This window comes from Periophthalmus magnuspinnatus, chromosome 12, assembly GCF_009829125.3.
Source record: "Periophthalmus magnuspinnatus isolate fPerMag1 chromosome 12, fPerMag1.2.pri, whole genome shotgun sequence".
In the NCBI taxonomy this organism is placed as follows: Eukaryota; Metazoa; Chordata; class Actinopteri; order Gobiiformes; family Gobiidae; genus Periophthalmus; species Periophthalmus magnuspinnatus.
The window spans coordinates 18,825,997-18,838,565 of NC_047137.1; the positions used below are offsets into that span (position 1 = coordinate 18,825,997).

A 12,569-nucleotide genomic window follows, 5' to 3' on the forward strand; every position below is an offset into this window, starting at 1 on the left:
GAGGAGAGAGAGGGAAAGAGAGAGGAGGAGGAGGAGGAGGAGGGGCTAGAGGAGGAGAGAGAGAGGGAGAAAGAGAAAAAGAGAAAGAGAGGGAGGAGGAGGAGGAGGGGGGTCTTGTTCAAACAGTCCCTGATTAAACTTCTGTTTGTTCACCTGCTCCATCTGTGCCCACTCTGTGCCAGATGCCCTCCCTGTGTGTCAGATGCCCTCCCTGTGTGTCAGATGCCCTCCCTGTGTGTGTCAGATGCCCTCCCTGTGTGTCAGATGCCCTCCCTGTGTGTCAGATGCCCTCCCTGTGTGTGTCAGATGCCCTCCCTGTGTGTCAGATGCCCTCCCTGTGTGTCAGATGCCCTCCCTGTGTGTGTCAGATGCCCTCCCTGTGTGTCAGATGCCCTCCCTGTGTGTCAGATGCCCTCCCCCTGTGTGTCAGATGCCCTCCCTGTGTGTCAGATGCCCTCCCTGTGTGTCAGATGCCCTCCCTGTGTGTCAGATGCCCTCCCTGTGTGTCAGATGCCCTCCCTCATGTTGTGTATTTGTCGGAGGTGAGCAGATGTGTAAATGTTAATGGATTCCTCACGACGGTCGCCACGGAAACAGACACATCAGCTGTTTCTAACAAATAATCTCCCCCAGACAGACTAGACCTGGTTTAGTCCTGGTTTAGACCTGGTTTAGACCTGGTTTACTCCTGGTTTAGACCTGGTTTAGTCCTGGTTCAGTCCTGTTCATATGTTCTGTCTGGAGCAGCTGTGTTTTCCGTTCACTGAATTTTAATGATTTAATTTGCATTTTAACAACCAGCAACAAACAGAAACATAAACCAGGACTAAACCAGGACTAAACCAGGACTAAACCAGGACTGAACCAGGACTAAACCAGGACTAAACCAGGACTGAACCAGGTCTAAACCAGGACTAAACCAGGACTAAACCAGGTCTAAACCAGGACTAAACCAGGACTAAACCAGGACTGAACCAGGACTAAACCAGGACTAAACCAGGACTGAACCAGGACTAAACCAGGACTAAACCAGGACTAAACCAGGACTAAACCAGGACTGAACCAGGACTAAACCAGGACTGAACCAGGACTAAACCAGGACTAAACCAGGACTGAACCAGGACTAAACCAGGACTAAACCAGGACTGAACCAGGACTAAACCAGGACTAAACCAGGACTAAACCAGGACTAAACCAGGACTAAACCAGGACTGAACCAGGTCTAAACCAGGACTAAACCAGGACTAAACCAGGTCTAAACCAGGACTAAACCAGGACTGAACCAGGACTAAACCAGGACTAAACCAGGACTAAACCAGGACTGAACCAGGACTAAACCAGGACTAAACCAGGACTAAACCAGGACTGAACCAGGTCTAAACCAGGACTAAACCAGGACTAAACCAGGTCTAAACCAGGACTAAACCAGGTCTAAACCAGGACTAAACCAGGACTAAACCAGGACTGAACCAGGACTGAACCAGGACTAAACCAGGACTGAACCAGGACTAAACCAGGACTAAACCAGGACTAAACCAGGACTGAACCAGGACTAAACCAGGACTAAACCAGGACTAAACCAGGACTGAACCAGGTCTAAACCAGGACTAAACCAGGACTAAACCAGGTCTAAACCAGGACTAAACCAGGTCTAAACCAGGACTAAACCAGGACTAAACCAGGACTAAACCAGGACTGAACCAGGTCTAAACCAGGACTAAACCAGGACTAAACCAGGTCTAAACCAGGACTAAACCAGGTCTAAACCAGGACTAAACCAGGACTAAACCAGGACTGAACCAGGACTAAACCAGGACTAAACCAGGACTGAACCAGGACTAAACCAGGACTAAACCAGGACTAAACCAGGACTGAACCAGGACTAAACCAGGACTAAACCAGGACTAAACCAGGACTGAACCAGGACTAAACCAGGACTAAACCAGGACTGAACCAGGTCTAAACCAGGACTAAACCAGGACTAAACCAGGTCTAAACCAGGACTAAACCAGGTCTAAACCAGGACTAAACCAGGACTGAACCAGGACTAAACCAGGACTAAACCAGGACTAAACCAGGACTAGACTTGTATCTCTATGGAGACGAGCTGCAGTGACAGGTCAGATCTGTGGAGAGGTGAGGTAGATCACTGTGAGAATGTGTGTTTTTCAAGATGTTTTTGAGAAGTATCTGTAAAACATGTGAGATGCTTCGGTGGCTGCTCTTGTGGCTGACTCTCGGGCACACTGAGCAGTCACGGTACATTTTCATATTTTGGGATTTGTGCGTGCGGAGCGTTTGATTGGTTCGTGTGATTTGGGAGGTTTGTTTTTGCTGTATCCATGACGACGCTAGCTCTGAAATGTTACTGACTTCAGAGCGAGTGTCCGTCTCATCAGGAGGTGAGGCTCAGGACAGGCTTAGTGTGTCCAGAGCTCGCCTGGCGCCCCCTGGAGGCTCCTGTGATGCTGCAGGACACACAGGAGGGGCACTTTTGTCCTGAGGGCTGTTGATAATGTGATTTTTTTATTCGAAGGAACCAGAAAAGTTACATATTGTAGCTTTAAAGACGCTCTCCTCGCTGACGTCTCCTTCTTCCTCATCTCTTCTTTCAGAGCATAAAAGTGTCATGGCTGCCGCCGCCGCGCTCCGACCAGAACGGACTCATCTCGGGGTTTAAAGTCCGACTGAGGAAGAGCACCCGAGGACCCCGAGGAGAGCGCGGAGACCAGGAGGCTGTGGAGGCGCACAACTACTGGCACCTGTTCAGCGGTACGTCCTCCCTCTCCCCAGACAGCTCACCCAGTAGCTGACCTGCTAGCTGTCCAGTCCTTGTCCAGTCCCGGTCCAGTCCCGGTCCAGTCCGGTCCAGTCCCGGTCCAGTCCCGGTCCAGTCCGGTCCAGTCCCGGTCCAGTCCCGGCCCAGTCCAGTCCTGGTCCAGTCCCGGTCCAGTCCGGTCCAGTCCGGTCCAGTCCGGTCCAGTTCTCTCGGGGCGTTTTGTTCTGTATCATATAAATCTGTTTTGGAGCGGCGGAGAGCGGAGGAGAGCGGGGGGAGAGGTCACGGGGTTAAACTGGCGCCCGCGGCTCCGTCTGCTTCCTCCCGACGACGATGCTCCCGTTTCCACGACGACCGCATCCTCCCCGATCTCCACGGCGACCGCATCCCCCTCCCGGTCTCCACGGCAACGGCAGGAACAGGCGTTAATACTCATGTCCTCTCAGGCGGAAAAGGCATTCAGCGGAGAGAGAGAGAGATGGATGAGACTGAGGAGAGGAAGAGAGGAGAGAGAGGAGAGAGAAAGAGGAGAGAAAGAGAGGAGAGAAAGATGGATGGAGACAGGAGAGAAATTGAGGAGAGAGAGGAGACAGAGAAAAAGGAGAGAAAATGAGGAGAGGGAGAGAGAGAGGAGAGAGGGATGAAGAGGGGAGAGAGGAAAGGAGGAGAGAGAGAAAGAGGGAGAGAGGCAAAGAGGCAATAGGAGAGATGGATGCAGAGAGAGGAGAGGAGGGGGATGTGAAAGACTTTGTATCACAATCTTTATATGAAAAGCACTTTGTAAATACAGACTGATGAGTTTAGAGACAGAAGGAGAGAAGAAGAGAGAGAGAGAGGGAGGGAGAGAGGGGGAGCTGGGGTGGTGAGATGGAGAGAAGGTGAGAGAGGACAGAGGGATAGAGGAGGAGGGAGGAGGAGGAGGAGGAGGAGGAAGCAGAGGTGGAGATGTGCAGCTCTGATAAAACTCAGACGAGGAAATGAGAAAAACTGAACAAAAGGTTTAATATCAAAGAGTCTGAGAGCCACAGGAGCCACAGGAGCCAGACGAGAGCCAGAGGAGCCACAGGAGCCACAGGAGCCACAGGAGCCAGACGAGAGCCAGAGGAGCCACAGGAGCCAGAGGAGCCACAGGAGCCACAGGAGCCACAGGAGCCACAGGAGCCACAGGAGCCAGAGGAGCCACAGGAGCCAGAGGAGCCACAGGAGCCAGAGGAGCCACAGGAGCCACAGGAGAGCCAGAGCAGAATAAAAATGTGCTGCTCTAGTGTGACGTGCCTCTGTCCACAGGGGGCGCTACAGCGGCGCTTTGTTGTGACGACGTTTATGGCGGCGTCAGCTCCACTGGACACCACAGTTTTATAACACGGACGTCAGTGGATTTGTTTGTTTTATGAAGTCGGTTTAGATGAATTTTGTGATTTAAAAAGTGTAAATTATAACAGAGATGAGAACCATAAAGACACAAGCACAACAGGACTAAGTCTCTTCTGTATCTGACCTCTGTCTGACCTCTGTGTGACCTCTGTGTGACCTCTTCCTGACCTCTGTCTGACCTCTGTCTGACCTCTGTCTGACCTCTTCCTGACCTCTGTCTGACCTCTGTCTGACCTCTGTCTGACCTCTGTCTGACCTCTTCCTGACCTCTGTCTGACCTCTGTCTGACCTCTGTCTGACCTCTGTCTGACCTCTTCCTGACCTCTGTCTGACCTCTCTGTTCCTCTGTGTCTCTCTCCTGTCTCAGGTCTGGACAAGGGGACTCAGTACAGTTTCCAGGTGGCGGCCATGACGGTCAACGGCTCAGGTCCGTTCAGTGAGTGGGTCACAGCGGAGACGCCCGAGACCGACCTGGACGGTGAGACACCACCTGAACATGAGACACAAACACGACCTGGACATGAGACACGACCTGGACATGAGACACGACCTGGACATGAGACACGACCTGGACATGAGACATGACCTGGACATGAGACACGACCTGGACATGAGACACAAACACGACCTGGACATGAGACACAAACACGACCTGGACATGAGACACAAACACTAAACATGTCTTTTATTTAAATCTGGACAATGAGACATGTTCTGTTTATGGACATGTCACATCAGACCCTCGTCCGATCGGTCTGAGCGTGTGCAGAGCGTCCGAGGTCACAGGTCACGAGTCCCACGGCAACAAATCAACAAAACCTAATGCTGAAATGTTCCAGAGTGAAGCTTTAAACTGGAAAAAAGGATAATATCTGAAAAAAACACAAAACATGAAACTGGTTTAGTCTGAAGAGAGAGAAAGAAAAAGAACTGAAGGGTAAAAACAGAGAGAAGGAGGGAAAGGAGAGAGGGAGGAGAGGAGGAGGAGGGGGGAGGGGGAAAGAGGAGGAGGAGGAGGGGGAGGAGGAGTGATGGATGAGAGCAACACGTGTAAATGGCTCCAAAGACAAAAACATGAATATTTAATGTTTAACCAACGACACAAAACAGCTGCTTCAGGGACGAGACGAGGAGACGAGGAGACGAGGGGACGAGGAGACGAGGAGACGAGGGGATGAGGAGACGAGGAGATGAGGAGACGAGGAGACTAGGAGATGAGGGGACGAGGGGACGAGGGGACGAGGAGACGAGGGGATGAGGAGACGAGGAGACTAGGAGATGAGGGGACGAGGAGACTAGGAGATGAGGGGACGAGGAGACTAGGAGATGAGGGGACGAGGGGGCGAGGAGATGAGGAAGCAAGGGCACAAGGAGACAAAGAGTAAAGGACATGAGGAAGCAAGGAGAGAGAAAGCAAGGATACAAGGAGACAAGGATATAAAGAAAAAAGGAGATGAGGAAACAAGGAGACAAGGAGAGAAGGAGGCAAGGATGCAAAGAGAGAAGGAAATGAGGAAATAAGGAGCCAAGGAGCCATGGTGGGAGGAGCTAGCCCACCCCCGAGGTCTAACCCCCTCCTCATGAGCGCTAACCCCCTCCCCGTGCTAACCCCTCTTCCTCACGCTAACTCCTTCTCCTCACACTAACCCCTCCTCCTCGTGCTAACCCTCCTACTCGTGCTAACTCCTCCTACTCGTGCTAACCCCCCCGTGCTAACCCTCCTAGCGCTCCCTCTCTCCCCGTGCTAACCCCCCCTCCCCGTGCTAACCCTCCTAGCGCTCCCTCTCTCCCCGTGCTAACCCCCCCTCCCCGTGCTAACCCTCCTAGCGCTCCCTCTCTCCCCGTGCTAACCCCCCCTCCCCGTGCTAACCCTCCTAGCGCTCCCCCTCTCGCGGCGCTAACTCGGTTACGATAGATTCTCACTTCCACAAATGAAATGAGGCGCTGCCCGGGAGGACGCTAACGAGATGGTACAGGCCGGAGGGACACAGCCAGGGACAAACAGAGCGCTAATCGGGTTAGCGGCTGTTAGCGGCTGTTAGCTGCTGTTAGCTGCTGTTAGCCGCTGTTAGCTGGGGTTAGCTGGAGTTAGCGGCTGTTAGCGCCACTGGGATGAGTCACTGGGGGCTCCTTCAGGCAGCGTTTAATCAACAACATTTACATCAGACCTGCATGTACCTCCTGTAGTACAGCACCTCCTCTTTAATACAACAGTAGAGCACCTCCTCTTTAATACCACAGTAGAGCACCTCCTCTTTAATACAACAGGAGAGCACCTCCTCTTTAATACCGCAGTACAGCACCTCCTCTTTAATACAACAGTAGAGCACCTCCTCTTTAATACCGCAGTAGAGCACCTCCTCTTTAAAACCACAGTACAGCACCTCCTCTTTAATACCACAGTACAGCACCTCCTCTTTAATACCACAGTACAGCACCTCCTCTTTAATACCAGAGTAGAGCACCTCCTCTTTAATACCGCAGTAGAGCACCTCCTCTTTAAAACCACAGTACAGCACCTCCTCTTTAATACCACAGTACAGCACCTCCTCTTTAATACCACAGTACAGCACCTCCTCTTTAATACCGCAGTAGAGCACCTCCTCTTTAATACCACAGTAGAGCACCTCCTCTTTAATACCAGAGTAGAGCACCTCCTCTTTAATACCACAGTAAAGCACCTCCTCTTTAATACCTCCTCTTTAATACCACAGTAAAGCACCTCCTCTTTAATACCTCCTCTTTAATTCCGCAGTAAAGCACCTCCTCTTTAATACCACAGTACAGCACCTCCTCTTTAATTCCGCAGTAGAGCACCTCCTCTAGTAGAGCACCTCCTCTTTAATACCACAGTACAGCACCTCCTCTAGTAGAGCACCTCCTCTTTGACCTCCAGGCTCATGTTCTTGGTTCTTTTGTGAGTAAATCCATGTCTCTCCTCCTCAGAGTCCACTGTCCCGGACCAGCCGTCCTCGCTCCACGTCAGGCCCCTCCCCAACAGCATCATCATGTCCTGGACTCCGCCCCTCTCGCCTGCCGTGCTCGTCCGCGGTTACATCATCGGTTACGGCGTGGGCAGCCCCTACGCCGAGACGGTGCGAGTGGACAGCAAACAGAGATACTACGCCATCGAGAACCTGGGTAAGACACGCCCCTGCGCGCTCTGTGTTTGTGGGCGTGGCTTTGACTCATGAGGGGTCAAAGGTTATGGGGGTCATGTGTGTCAGATGCCCTCCCTGTGTCTCCATGTGTCTTTTTCTGTGTAAAAGCCGCTGACCCTGTAGTTTAAACTCTGCAAACACGTCCTGAGGTTCTTGGATTAGGTTAAAGTTCACGTTGAATCTCGCGCACGCTCACTTCCTGTTTGGATCACGGCGGTTAGCGTGTTAGCGTGTTAGCTCAGTCCATCTCCAAACACTCTGGTCCTGAGCAGATCCTGGCTCACGTCTGTCTGAGGTGACACCAGCAGATGTTCGGGTTCCCGGAGCCGCGGCGTCTTGGCCACATCTCGCCGCGTTTACCGCCGTGACAGAAACGATGAATAATTAAACGTGTTTGATTTGAAGCGCACGAGATTCTAACGACAAACCAGGGAACGTCCTCAATTATTAAAGAAACACTTTAAAATGTATGAGACGCACAAGACGTGTTTGTGTAAGAGATGTACCGCTAAAGAGGAGAGGAGGAGGCGAGGAGGCGAGGAGGGAAGGAGACGAGGAGGCGAGGAGACGAGGAGGCGAGGAGGCGAGGAGACGAGGAGGGAAGGAGGCGAGGAGGCGAGGAGACGAGGAGGCGAGAAGACGTGTTTGTGTAAGAGATGTACCGCTAAAGAGGAGAGGAGACGAGGAGGCGAGGAGACGAGGAGGCGAGGAGGCGAGGAGAGGAGGAGGTGAGGAGACGAGGAGGGAATGAGACGAGGAGGAAATGAGGAGACGAGGAGACGTGTTTGTTTAAGAGATGTACCGCTAAAGAGGAGAGGAGGCGAGGAGGCGAGGAGACGAGGAGGCGAGGAGACGAGGAGACAAGGAGACGTGTTTGTGTAAGAGATGTACCGCTAAAGAGGAGAGGAGACGAGGAGGCAAGAAGACGAGGAGGCGAGGAGGGAAGGAGACGAGGAAACGAGGAGGCGAGGCGACGAGGAGGCGAGGAGACGTGTTTGTGTAAGAGATGTACCGCTAAAGAGGAGAGGAGACGAGGAGACAAGAAGGGAAGGAAATGAGGACACAAGGACACGAGGAGACAAGGAGACGTGTCTGTGTAAAAGATGTTCCACTAAACAAATGAAGAGACAAGGAAACAAGGACACGATGAGATGAGGAGAGAAGAAAAGGAGGAGAGAAGGAGATGAAGAGACGCATCTGTGTAAGAGATGTTCTGCTAAATGGACGAGGAAATGAAGAGGGAAGGAAACAAGGAGACAAGGAAACGAGGAGACAAGGACACGAGGACGCAAGAAAACAAGAAAAGAAGGAAACAAGGAGACAAGGAATGAAGGAGGGAAGAAAGAGGAGACATAGGGAGGAGGCACAGAGAGAACAGATTTATTTAGACTTTATTCAATCGTCTGGAATGGAAAATCTCATTTTGTGGTGAGTCCAGACACAGAGAGAACACGCAAACTCCACACAGACACAGAGAGAACACGCAAACTCCACACAGACACAGAGAGAACACGCAAACTCCACACAGACACAGAGAGAACACGCAAACTCCACATAGACACAGAGAGAACACGCAAACTCCACAGACACAGAGAGAACACGCAAACTCCACAGACACAGAGAGAACACGCAAACTCCACAGACACACAGAGAGAACACGCAAACTCCACATAGACACAGAGAGAACACGCAAACTCCACAGACGCAGAGAGAACACGCAAACTCCACAGACACAGAGAGAACACGCAAACTCCACATAGACACAGAGAGAACACGCAAACTCCACAGACACAGAGAGAACACGCAAACTCCACAGACACACAGAGAGAACACGCAAACTCCACATAGACACAGAGAGAACACGCAAACTCCACAGACGCAGAGAGAACACGCAAACTCCACAGACGCAGAGAGAACACGCAAACTCCACAGACACAGAGAGAACACGCAAACTCCACATAGACACAGAGAGAACACGCAAACTCCACAGACACAGAGAGAACACGCAAACTCCACAGACACACAGAGAGAACACGCAAACTCCACATAGACACAGAGAGAACACGCAAACTCCACAGACGCAGAGAGAACACGCAAACTCCACAGACACAGAGAGAACACGCAAACTCCACAGACGCAGAGAGAACACGCAAACTCCACAGACGCAGAGAGAACACGCAAACTCCACAGACACAGAGAGAACACGCAAACTCCACATAGACACAGAGAGAACACGCAAACTCCACAGACACAGAGAGAACACGCAAACTCCACAGACACACAGAGAGAACACGCAAACTCCACATAGACACAGAGAGAACACGCAAACTCCACAGACGCAGAGAGAACACGCAAACTCCACAGACACAGAGAGAACACGCAAACTCCACAGACACAGAGAGAACACGCAAACTCCACACAGACACAGGGAGAACACGCAAACTCCACATAGACACAGAGAGAACACGCAAACTCCACAGACACAGAGGGAACACACAAACTCCACATTCTCTCTTGTTTGCGTGTTCTCTCTCTGTCTGTGGCACAGTGGTTGTCCTCCCTGTCATGAGCAGGTTGTGTGTTTGACCTCTGACCTCTGACCTCTTCTCTTTGCAGAGCCCAGTTCACATTACGTCATCTCGCTGAAGGCCTTTAATAACGCAGGAGAGGGCGTGCCGCTGTACGAGAGCGCCGTCACCAGGTCACTCTCAGGTACTGCACCGTCCTGATACTAGAACTAGAACTCCATTTAGAGTAGACTCGATACTCGATACTCGATACTCGATACTGATTCTGAGTAACTAGTCTAGATACTCGTTTTAGTATTGATTTGTGTCTGGTTCTTGATACTTCTGACACCTGATCTACTCCGTCTGGATCCTTCTCTGCTTCTCTGGTCCTCAGACCTGGTTTAGTCCTGGTTTAGTCCTGGTTTAGTCCTGGTTCAGTCCTGGTTTAGTCCTGGTTTAGTCCTGGTTCAGTCCTGGTTCAGTCCTGGTTTAGTCCTGGTTCAGTCCTGGTTCAGTCCTGGTTTAGTCCTGGTTTAGTCCTGGTTTAGTCCTGGTTTAGTCCTGGTTCAGTCCTGGTTTAGTCCTGGTTTAGTCCTGGTTCAGTCCTGTTTAGTCCTGGTTCAGTCCTGGTTTAGTCCTGTTTAGTCCTGGTTCAGTCCTGGTTTAGTCCTGGTTTAGTCCTGGTTCAGTCCTGGTTCAGTCCTGGTTTAGTCCTGGTTTAGTCCTGGTTTAGTCCTGGTTTAGTCCTGGTTCAGTCCTGGTTTAGTCCTGGTTTAGTCCTGGTTCAGTCCTGTTTAGTCCTGGTTCAGTCCTGGTTTAGTCCTGTTTAGTCCTGGTTCAGTCCTGGTTTAGTCCTGGTTTAGTCCTGGTTCAGTCCTGGTTCAGTCCTGGTTTAGTCCTGGTTTAGTCCTGGTTTAGTCCTGGTTTAGTCCTGGTTCAGTCCTGGTTTAGTCCTGGTTTAGTCCTGGTTCAGTCCTGTTTAGTCCTGGTTCAGTCCTGGTTTAGTCCTGTTTAGTCCTGGTTTAGACCTGGTTTAGTCCTGGTTTAGTCCTGGTTCATGTCTGTCCCTCAGTCCTGGTCTGATCCAGAGTAAAAGTCAAAGTTAAATCTGTCACTGGACAAAATGTTTCAGACTGAAGACGTTTGTTTCCTTCAGTCCTGGTCAGATTCTTCTGGACACTGACTCATATCTGTCTGAAGGAGGCGCTACACTGAGGTTTCTGTTTGTATTGTAAGTGTGCACTGTGCCTGAGTCATAATTATCATAATCATACATCTCTTAATGGGTGCGTACTCACCTATTAGCATCTTGGCTAACCGTATTGTTCTCTTTGTTTCCTTTGTTTGTTTTGGGTTTGAGGATGGAGTTATAGATGTAGTGAAGAGTGAGTGAGCATCACACTGGAGACACTAAACACACGCTCCATAAAAGAATGAACGAACAGAGAGAGCAGCTCAGGACACAGTCTGTCCATCTGCGTCTCACAGACACTGACCACGAAAGAAGAACAGAGAGAGAGACAGAGCAGAGAAAAGAAATGGACTGAGACGAGAGAGAAAGACGAGATTTATGTAGGAAAGAGAATCATTAAACAGGAATGAGGCCTGAGACATGATCTGTCCACATCTATAACTGCACCCTCAGACCCAAAGACAACAAAGAGAACAAAGAGAACAATAGAGGTAGAATCCAGTAGGCTCACATTAACAGTGCACACTTAGTGTAGCTCAGTAGACCTCCACAACAAACAAAACCTGTTTACAGTTTCAGTGTCGTTAGCTCTTCAGTCCTACAGCGATTTGTCCAGTGACAGATTTAACTTCAGCTTTTACTAACTCCTCATCCTCTTCCTGTAAACGTTGACTCTTCACTGTGATTGGTTAAATCCACCTGTCACTCAGAGCTGAGGCCAATAGGAGGACAGGATCTAAACTCTGTCTTTGTTTATAAATGATGTCGACCAATGAGCTGCTTCGATTCACAAGAGTCACCGGAATAAACAGATCTGATTGGACCAGACCTCCTCAGACCTGCTCCTCCTCAGACCTGCTCCTCAGACCTGCTCCTCCTCAGACCTACTCCTCAGACCTGCTCCTCCTCAGACCTGCTCCTCCTCAGACCTACTCCTCAGACCTGCTCCTCCTCAGACCTGCTCCTCCTCAGACCTGCTCCTCCTCAGACCTGCTCCTCCTCAGACCTGCTCCTCAGACCTGCTCCTCCTCAGAACTGCTCCTCAGACCTGCTCCTCCTCAGACCTGCTCCTCCTCAGACCTACTCCTCAGACCTGCTCCTCCTCAGACCTGCTCCTCCTCAGACCTGCTCCTCCTCAGACCTGCTCCTCCTCAGATCTGCTCCTACTCAGACCTGCTCCTCCTCAGACCTGCTGCTCCTTAGATGTTCTCCTCTTCAGACCTGCTCCTCCTCAGACCTGCTCTTCAAACCTGCTCCTCCTCAGACCTGCTCCTCAGACCTGCTCCTCAGACCTGCTCCTCAGACCTGCTCCTCCTCAGACCTGCTCCTCCTCAGACCTGCTGCTCCTTAGATGTTCTCCTCTTCAGACCTGCTCCTCCTCAGACCTGCTCCTCCTCAGACCTGCTCCTCCTCAGACCTGCTCCTCCTCAGACCTCCTTAGGCTTCACTGTGTTTACATGTTTCTGGTTGGTTCTGTTTCTAACTTTCTCTTCGTCTTTCTCTTCCTCCTTTTGTCCTCTGCCTCCTCTTCCTCTTTTTACCCTTCTCCTCCC

The 12,569-nt window shown here is 51.1% G+C and overlaps 1 protein-coding gene across 2 annotated transcripts in view; it reads left to right on the plus strand.

The window, feature by feature from the left end:
- dcc (DCC netrin 1 receptor) overlaps window positions 1–12,569 on the plus strand; it is an 82,390-nt gene that overhangs the window by 48,222 nt on the left and 21,599 nt on the right. For both annotated transcript variants that reach the window (XM_055225691.1, XM_055225692.1), the window contains exons 13-16: window positions 2,616–2,772; window positions 4,521–4,631; window positions 7,100–7,294; window positions 9,931–10,026. In XM_055225691.1, the coding sequence (XP_055081666.1) occupies window positions 2,616–2,772; window positions 4,521–4,631; window positions 7,100–7,294; window positions 9,931–10,026 (559 nt within the window). The remainder of the gene's footprint in view (window positions 1–2,615; window positions 2,773–4,520; window positions 4,632–7,099; window positions 7,295–9,930; window positions 10,027–12,569) is intronic.